The sequence below is a fragment of the Aspergillus stella-maris genome (assembly GCF_047715825.1).
Source record: "Aspergillus stella-maris strain CBS 113639 unplaced genomic scaffold BDV14scaffold_50, whole genome shotgun sequence".
Lineage (NCBI taxonomy): Eukaryota > Fungi > Ascomycota > Eurotiomycetes > Eurotiales > Aspergillaceae > Aspergillus > Aspergillus stella-maris.
The window spans coordinates 155393-164350 of record NW_027396844.1 but is presented as its reverse complement, the minus strand read 5'-3'; the positions used below and the strand labels follow the sequence as shown (position 1 = coordinate 164350).

Sequence of the window (8958 nt, the reverse complement as noted above, 5' to 3'; positions counted from 1 at the left end):
TGGACACAAGGAGGTTGTTCAGCTTCTTATTCAGACTGGGAAGGTGGACGTGGATTCCAAGGACATTAAGTATGGCCAAACACCTCTATCATTGGCTGCAGAGCATGGACACAAGGAGGTTGTTCAGCTTCTTATTCAGACAGGGAAGGTAAATGTGGATTCCAAGGACTCTAAGTATGGCCGAACACCTCTATCATGGGCTGCAGAGCATGGACACAAGGAGGTTGTCAAGCTGCTTCATTAGCCTGGAAACAGAATTATTTAGCGGGCGCTCTCAAGAATTTGTCCGTGGCGGTATTCAAAGATTCAACACTGATATGCATCTTGCTAGGCGAAGTCGCACTAGAGTCCAGTTGGGCAAGAAAAAATATGTCACGCTGAAATCCTCTTGTTATCAGGGTGTTGATTGCGCAGAACAACGCGCTTCACATGTTTTGGGAATGGCTAACACTAAAATTTAAAACAGTGCTTCCATCGGCGAGCCATAGTAGAGCTTCAGCACAGACATTAGCTTATCTTACAGTCAACCAAGCTATTAATAAGGAAGCCCTAGGTTGCTAATGCTGCGGAATGTCAAAGGCGTTCCTTGCGTTATTTGGGCCTTTGGTAACAAGAGGATATTGGTTGCAAGCACTCTACAACTCTCTATGGTCCTGGTGTGATAGACGTAGTTTACAATGCGACTCGTGCAACCATGACTTGCCTGAATAAATAATTGTGTGCTGTTTAATGCGGGCTTGTTGAGTTTAAAAGAAGGAACACTAAATTCTTGTTGGGATGAAGGAAGGTGATAATGTAAGGAGGGTGGGTAAGAGGAAATACAGAGAAGGACTTGGAACATCTCTTAGAATAGATTTCTGTTATTGCGTGAAGTAAATATTTTTGTGAATCTACAGCCCCCTGGCTTGCTGCTTGCCACTTGCGTTGTCACGGTGCCAGCTTAGGGCCTCATTCCGGGCACCGTGCCCAGGATGAGGGTCGCGAGATTCTGCCTGTCCTGACCGCCTGCCTAAACCCTCATTCCAGGCACGGTGCCTGGGATGAGGATCGCGAGATTCTGCCTGCTCTGACCGCCTGGTTGGCCGTTATTTCCTCAACTCCGATGTCGATCCTGTTCCTGACCTCTGAGCGACGTCTTGTTATACTAAGCACCTGTCTGATAGCCTGGTCCTGCATTCTGCCTGTGTATCTACTTCGTTATTCTGTTCTAAATACACTCCTGAGCCCGCACCTTGACATGCGTTGCCCATTGCCCAATTCCAGGCATTCACCACACATGAACAGCGCCCAGCATGAGCACACCGCCAAGTCAGGGACACATACCAGCATTTTGAAACAGAAATGGGCTATATAGCGTGGGAAACAACCTAAGCTGTTCGCATTCTGGGCTGTAGTAGAGAATATGATCTGTATTAATGCATTTGCAAGTGCTTGGTCTGAGATACCAACTGATATGTCAGGACGGGGGTTTTTTAGATAGAATGGGGTCATAGGTGCTTTGCCCGTATGTTAACCACTTACTATTAGTTCAATTGCCTCCTCCCAAAGTCTCCGCCGGGTGTCCTCGCAGAATATCCTTACCATTGAGCAACAACGACAAGCCTTAGAGCTCCGAGAGCTAGAGCTTCGATTAAAGGACAAAGAGGAAGAAATACATGAAAAGCAGCTTCAAAATCAGGCAAAACAGCTTCAAAATGAGGAGAAAGAATTAGAGCTTATAGAACGTCGAGCAAAGATATATCAGATAAATAATGTGTCAACTTGGATATATGACTGTTTAAGACTAATTTGGTAGTCATGACGCCTTTTTGGCTTAGCGGTATATTTTCCCAATATAATGAAAAATAGAAAATAACTGCTTAGAAAGTGGTTAAAAAGCAGCTAAACGCCTTAAGTTACCAAAGTTAAGCACGCGTAATCCTCAGGCGCCGGGTAATTAATACTTAGTACAATTAGCGTCGGAAGCCGTAATATTGGTCAGGTGATCGGCTAGCGCGGCGTCTCACCCCTAGAACGGTGCCATCGCACCTGTAACCTGATTTAGACCTGCTTAAATGTCTTGTTAAAGTCGGGTTGACAGTATTATGCAAAGTAGCTAAGAAAGGTAAGGCCCTTACATTCCCGTGCCAATCCCAAGCAGTGTCGCAAACGAGTCATGCTCTTTCATCTCTCTTTGAATTCTGTTCATGAAAGGGAGTGTCAATTTGCGTATACTAGTAAGGGCGGCATTTATCACGACAAAGATAAGCCATTTAGAGGGGGAATTTGTTGGTTGTACCTTGCATCATTCTCTCGACTGCCCGCGGAGTTGACTTGGTAAACCGCTCCAAGTGCCAAAAGTCATGTAGTAGTCAACCTAAGCTCTTGCAAACTCCTCACAGCCTCATGTTGTTAGTCTAGGCAGCAACATTTCATTATGGCTATGTTAGGCGCCGGTCTTTGAAGTTGTGGTTCAGATAGAGCCAATCTTCGATCGATTACTATAAGTGAGCGGGTACTAAGGTTTATCGCTTAGTAGGAAACGCAGGTTGCACGAGGCAAATGAGGCAAGGAAAGGCAAGTGAGCCGAGCAGTGAGAATCTCACCCTGTCTATCGCGCACTCACCCGAGTCGCGCGACCGTAAAGCGGCCTCACCCTAAACTCACCCGGGCGGCACCCACTCGACTTCTGGCCGCGTTTAAGCCACACGCCGGCTGGTTAGTAGTATGGTGGGTGACCACATGCGAATCCCAGCTGTTGTACGTTTATTTTTTTGTTTATTCTTTTTCAAACAGCTGATATGCATGCCCTGAGTGTGACAGATGTTAAAATTTGGGCGTGAATTGGTGACGGGGGCGCGTATGGTACAATGGCGGGTGGGCAAAGTCCTAGTATTTCTCACAGAACCCTACTTCAACCAGGCATACAAAGAAACCCCAACATCTTGAACATTTAATCTCCTTCCTACAGTCTGTTCACGTAAATAGTTACTTCAATACTCTCCAGACCTCCACATCTCCCTAAACCTCGACTCCCGCTGTAGCAAAGCACCAGGCTTATCCCACTCAACCAAGGCACCGCCATCAAGCACAGCAACACTGTTATACCGCTGGGCATAGCGCAGGCGATGGATAACAGCTAAAATGGTGTGTGATGCGAATTCTGTCTCGAGGACTTCCTGGATTGTTGATTCGGTTGCGTGGTCGACGCTATATGTTAGGTAATGGATTGGTTAGTACAGTATCATATATACTACTGTACTTTGCAACTAGGCGAAACGGAAATAGAAGGGGCAAGGACGATAGGTACCTGCTGGTCGCCTCATCAAGAAGCAGAATCTTACACTCTTCAGCTCTAACCATCGCTCGCGCAAGACAAAGTAATTGTCTCTGTCCGAGGGACCACATATTCGGCGCCATTAGAATATCAAGGGGACTGCCGCCATCACTATCCTCCCCTCTCTTCTCCTTCTGTAATATATCCCACAACCCAACCCTCTTCAAAGCACCTTCGATCCTCTCATCCGAGACATTCCCGTTTCCAAACAGGTCAACATTGAACCGCACAGTACCAGGAACAAGAAATGGTGTCTGCGTGACTACATTCAGCCGTTGCCGAATTTGTTCGCGCGAACAAGAGATTAGATCGAGGTCGTCGATTGTTATGGACCCGCTTCGTAAGTCGATCAAGCGGAGGAGAGTGAGGAGGAGGGTCGTTTTTCCGCTGCCTGAGGGGCCGCATATGGCGAGTTTGGAGCCGGGTGAGATGGTGAGGGTTATGTTTTTTAGGATGGGTGGGGATGTTGGTCTAGCATACCATAGCTCGTGTCGTTCGTTAGTGCTTGTCTTGTTCCATGATCGGGGATTGAAATGTTAGCACTCAGGAGACGGACTCACGAGTGCGCAGCCACAATGTTCGAAAACTGAATTTTCCCCTCGGATGGCCACGCTTCAGGTAATTGTCCGTGTATTTGTCCCAGCGCAGGACTACAATCTCCCTGCTCATCCGGAGTCGTAGCAACAAACCCTTTGACCCTCGCAACAGCCCCAATCGAAGTCTCCATCAAAGTCCAGAATTTAATAAGCCACATCAAGCAAGTATTAAATGTCATAACCATAACCAGCAGTACACCAACATCCCCCGCATCGAACTTCTCCCTTAAAAACACCACAATACCAACAAGCGTAACAGCGAGGACGGCAACAAGGAGATCCAAAATAAACCCCAGTGCCTGCTGCACGCAGTATAGCATATATACAGGGCGCTGGGAAGTATCCAGAAGGGATAAACATGTTTCACGAAACAAAAAGTGCCATTGGAACGCGCGGATTGTTGATGCGCCGCTAATGAGATCAAGGAAGTGACTGTAGAGTGGTGCTTTTGCTTCAATGTCAAGGAGGCGCAGCTGCCGAGACGTGCGGAGGTAGAGTCGTTGGGCTATGTAGATTATTGCTCCGACAAGAGGCACTGCGAGAGCGAGATACTTTGCGAATACGGCTAGGATGATGAGCTTGATAAGGCTGTTGGAGGCCGCTGGGGACGGATCAGAACATGGTTGTTCGTTGGGCAGCGAATGGAACTTACCAGCTAGAAAGTTGATAGCTTCCATTGGGAGGCTCATGTCAATGAGGTCCATGTCTTGGCCGAAGCTGCTTGGTATTGGTAATGGTCGAAAGGCGCAATAAAATTTGTATAAGTAATGAAAGGTAGAGCTTACCGGTTCAATATGCTACCAATACCAACTCTTTGAAAAAATTGAATGGGCGCTCTGAGAACCACCAGAGATTAGCTGAGCACTTCATTCCGCCGCTGTACTCACATGCTCAGAGGAGCTTACTTACCGCACTGTACTGTTCACAAGCTCGTGGTGGAGTTGGAGCGCCGAGTTGGACACCATATTCACGATCATAAGCCTGCATCACCTATATTAATCTCGCAGGTACAAATTAACTTGAAACATGCGATCTGACTAGGTACAGCTCACCAGCATCCTGCAACCATGACAACCATCCCGAATACGCCCAGAAAGATGTATACACCAAGGTACATCCCAGCCCTCGAATTAGGGCTTTTCGCATTGGCCTCAGTCCACCAGCCTAGCCAGATTGCTGTTTTGTGTCAGTACTCTTCGCCACCTATATTACAGTCAACCGTACTCGGAAATTCGCGACAAAAGCTCCACGCCAGTATGAGGCCAAGACAGAAGACGACTGTGGTGCGGCCAGCCGCCGATGCATAGTACCCATAAACAGACCAATCTCCGACCCGGCGCGCGGGATCATCTGCAGGTGGTTGATGTTCGAGGAATTCAGCTGCTTCACTTTTCTTCTCGCTTTCGTTGGAACTTTGGCGGTGCTCAGAAACCTTCGCATTTGCTAGGGGCTCAGAATTTTCGCTGCCGGATGGCGTTGGTACTGTTGTAGTTTGCAAGCCCTGAATCCAAGCACTGCTAGACTCAAGACTAGACATGTTGCCCGTTGCAGCGACGCGGCCGTCAGCGAGAACAACGATCTGGTCGGCATAACGGAGAAGGAAGCCTTAAACCTCGTTAGGATTAGAAATGACAACTTAAGAAGTGAATCGCTTACGAGAATGGGTAGTAAGCACGATTGTGCTCTGCATCTGGCGGAAGAGACCTCGGTCGCTGAATAAATTTTGGCTTATGGTCTCTGTAGCAGCAGTGTCAATCCCACTGAAGACATCGTCTAGCAGGAAAAGATTGCAGCGCGAGTACAGGGCACGCGCCAGGGCCCGTTCGAATGTCAGTCCATCTACCGGCAGATAGGCATGTAAGAAGACCAGGGCAAATTAACTCACAGTCCGCTGTTTCTGGCCGCCGCTTAGCCTATCGTTTCCCACGACCGTCTGATCACCGTGAGGAAGACGAGCCAGGTCTTTCTCGAGCCCACAAGCAGACAAGACAGTAGCATACCAGGTCGTATCGATGGGAGACGCTCCGGCTCCGATAATATTCTGACTAATGGTCTTTTGGCTCTGTAACCACGGTGTTTGCGAGCAGTATGCAGCGGACGAAAAGTCTTGCTCGACTTGTCCTTGCATAATTAGGGTTTCCCCCAGGATGCTTTCGAGCAGCGTCGATTTTCCACTACCGACAGGCCCAACAATCATTGTGACGCCCCCACGCTGGATGGTCAGAGTTAAATCGTGCAACACTGGGGAACCATCATGTTTCCATGCTGCGGTGTAGTTGAAGAACTTGACAATGTGGTCTGCTTCATCTGCTGTACCGGGAATGTTCTGAAGCCCCAACGATGCATCTGGTCTCTGTGGCAATATCGAGGAATGGCTTTCATAGTTGCAATGCGACGGTACGCTGCAGTACTCTTGGATCCTGTCCCAGCATCCCAGGCACTGGATGACAGCTGTTACCGCTTGAATGAAAGCCAGCACCGGCGTTGTCACCAAGGAGAGCAGAGACAGCGAGGTAAAGGCTTGAACTGCTAGAACCGAATTATCATGCTGAACTAGAGCAACGGCTACATACACCGTGAATGTCGCCATGGGAATCAGATCAGCAGGGGTATTTGCTGCTCAGTTGCAAGTTAGCCAGAGTTTCTCAAGATCAAGATAATAAAGAGCGTACACAGAGTGATAGTCCCAATCAGCAGCTTCCGGAATGTAGCCGACGTAGTAATCTCAGCTTCTCGAAGCTGCTGGGCGATAGAAAAGATCTTTCCCGACAATCCTAGCATCTTGATAGCTTTGATGTTCTCCAATGCATGGGAGGTGAATTGTAGCCGTTCCTGTACCTTTTCAATCCACAGTCGCTGGAACTTTTTGGTTGCCGCTGAGAGCTTGAACATGAGGGATACGAAGACTACGATAGTTAGCATTAGCCATAGTTTGACTCAATATATATATATATATTCAAGGAGAAAGAAAACGTACCGATGACGATCACGGCCGGGACGAGACAAGCAACGCCGACTTGCCTCTGAAGCAAGTAGACGGCAACGCCTACATTCAACGGACAAGCCCACAGTTCATGAAGAGACCGGAACCCGGTCACGATGCGTTCCACATCTGTACCCATCAGCGTGATTGCCGTAGTACAGCTCCTTCCCAGATCAACTTCCCGAGCATGTATTGTCTGTTGGTGAATAAGCGATATCAAGCCGCCGCGCAGGCGAATGACGAATCGGAAGTTTTGATAGCCGTAAAGGGATGTAGATACCTAAGTGCAAACGTCAAACTCCTCTAGCAAATAGAAAATTATAGTTTAGGCATACGGCCAATCCCACATAAACCAGAGCGTAGGCTCCGATTAGTGCCTTCCCAAAATCCGGTGGTGCGTCTGTATTAGCAACCCACGAGACGGTCGCATTGACAAGGAACGGTTGGCACAAGGTAAAGCCCATCAAGACGAGACGCGGCAACACCGCTGCGAGAAATGGTAAACGATAAGCTTGAAAACAGGAACGAAGAAGCGTATATCGGTCCGGCTTGTCGTCTGGTGTCATAAATCAACCCCCGTCAGCCTCTACTTGCTGTCTACAACATATAGAATATCAATACGTACGCACTTGCGCCCATGTGCGGTGCAGTTTTTGGAACACATTGCGACTTTTCAGGAGAGGATCAAGGTCTGGGAGGTCGTCGACTGACAGGACTTTGATGTAACCCTGACGAAAGGTCCCAGCGAGCCATGCAAAACTGGCGCGCTTCCAGACGCCACTGAATGTCTCCGGAGTAGCAGGCTTCTCATGCTCAGTAGCTATAAGAAGACTAGATGCTTTACCTATTGATTCAAGCACTGTTGACAACATGTTAAAGACAAGCATCGCCGTAAAGGCAGGAGCAGCCGCGTAAACAGCAGCGGGAATGAGCCAGAGAGTTCTGATCCGCGCAATACCCAGCAGCGATCTAGAGGACAAAAAGAAAGCAAGCAATGTTGAAGGGCGGATCGACCGACAATGTTGAATATATGAAAGAATGCCGGCGCTGACTGTGGCGATCAGCTCCAGCACGTCTGCGGCAAGAGAGAAATGGTTCCGTGCTGTGAGTGACCGCCGCTGCCTTTCGACGAGAAAGGCGACATTGCAGACGAAAAGGGCACCGAGAACACCCTGATACATAGATCAGCGAGGATTTTGTCTCTATGATTATCCTAACCTACCAACTTCCAAGCCAAAAGCGACGATCGCTGCATTTGACGGCGTTCGTGCCGTAGTAGCCAGAGCACATAAGGCGAGAGCCAGAGGAATATAGCTGAGGGTAGACAGGACAGGAACACGTCCTCGAAGAAGAGCGTAAAGTCAAAGCCACGGCAGCCAACGTTGACCCTGGGGCCGAAGGCAGCGTCTGCTGCAGCACAAACCATGGTTGATGGGAGAGAGTCAAGAAGACTGAGAAGCCGTGAGGGGCAGCTGTAATATTCAAATTAGGCACTTTATGCACTAGTTCTTAGTCGTACTACCCTGCGTTACTAACGACAGCACACACCCCTAAGTCTATACCAGAATAAAGTATTCGAGCTTATGATATGTAACCAATAAACAAGATTTCAGAAAAATATTGTATGTCAAACTCAATTGATACCAATAGACTCTGCTTACATACTTAAGGAAGGTTGATATGGTTGGCCAAGGTAAAGGAAGGTAGGAGCAGAAGCAAGCTAACATATGCAAAATCACATCACAATCACAATCAAGCATTCAAAGTCCACTGATAGCCTAGACCAGGAGTCAATGCTTCGTTCTCTTTCTCACAATTTCATTCCTTAAAGCTAGGTAGCTAAGAGTGGTACAAGCATATCCAGGCTCTTCTGGTCCAGTTGGTAAATAGAGGGTCGACTTAATGAGTGTGCATATTACCAGCAGCCTCAGACGTCTCAGAAAGATTGTCGTGCTCGGCGGTGGTGCCATCATCACGTCTCTCAAGGGGAACGTAGTTAGTGTAGTAGAAGCGCTTGTCAAGCTCCGCAGTGTTGTCATCGCGTCTCTCAAGGGGAACATAGT

The 8958-nt window shown here is 48.2% G+C and overlaps 3 protein-coding genes across 3 annotated transcripts in view; 1 reads left to right on the top strand and 2 right to left on the bottom strand.

Annotated features, from left to right (window-relative positions):
• BDV14DRAFT_105812 (uncharacterized protein) overlaps positions 1 to 390 on the top strand; it is a 4293-nt gene extending 3903 nt beyond the window's left edge. Inside the window, exon 3 of the mRNA XM_073765581.1 lies at positions 14 to 390. Coding sequence (XP_073625532.1) covers positions 14 to 244 — 231 coding nt within the window. The 3' untranslated portion in view covers positions 245 to 390. The remainder of the gene's footprint in view (positions 1 to 13) is intronic.
• A 754-nt stretch (positions 391 to 1144) lies between these two features.
• Positions 1145 to 1689, bottom strand: BDV14DRAFT_105780 (uncharacterized protein). The gene has a single exon (XM_073765580.1). The coding sequence runs from the start codon at positions 1489 to 1491 to the stop codon at positions 1198 to 1200; it is 294 nt and encodes a 97-aa protein (XP_073625531.1). The 5' UTR covers positions 1492 to 1689; the 3' UTR covers positions 1145 to 1197.
• A 1283-nt stretch (positions 1690 to 2972) lies between these two features.
• BDV14DRAFT_202721 (ABC transporter) lies at positions 2973 to 8321 on the bottom strand (the record flags this gene model as incomplete). Its single annotated transcript, XM_073774106.1, has 15 exons — positions 2973 to 3189; positions 3290 to 3787; positions 3877 to 4513; positions 4565 to 4629; positions 4698 to 4748; positions 4822 to 4893; positions 4965 to 5088; positions 5137 to 5517; positions 5569 to 5751; positions 5794 to 6528; positions 6585 to 6818; positions 6890 to 7175; positions 7231 to 7451; positions 7521 to 8067; positions 8118 to 8321. The coding sequence occupies 15 exons, from the start codon at positions 8319 to 8321 to the stop codon at positions 2973 to 2975; spliced, it is 4455 nt and encodes a 1484-aa protein (XP_073625530.1).
• Positions 8322 to 8958: the final 637 nt, after the last annotated feature.

Bases quoted from the DNA above. Each gene is read 5' to 3' on its own strand.
- BDV14DRAFT_105780 (XM_073765580.1), bottom strand. From the start codon at position 1,491: ATGACCCCATTCTATCTAAAAAACCCCCGTCCTGACATATCAGTTGGT.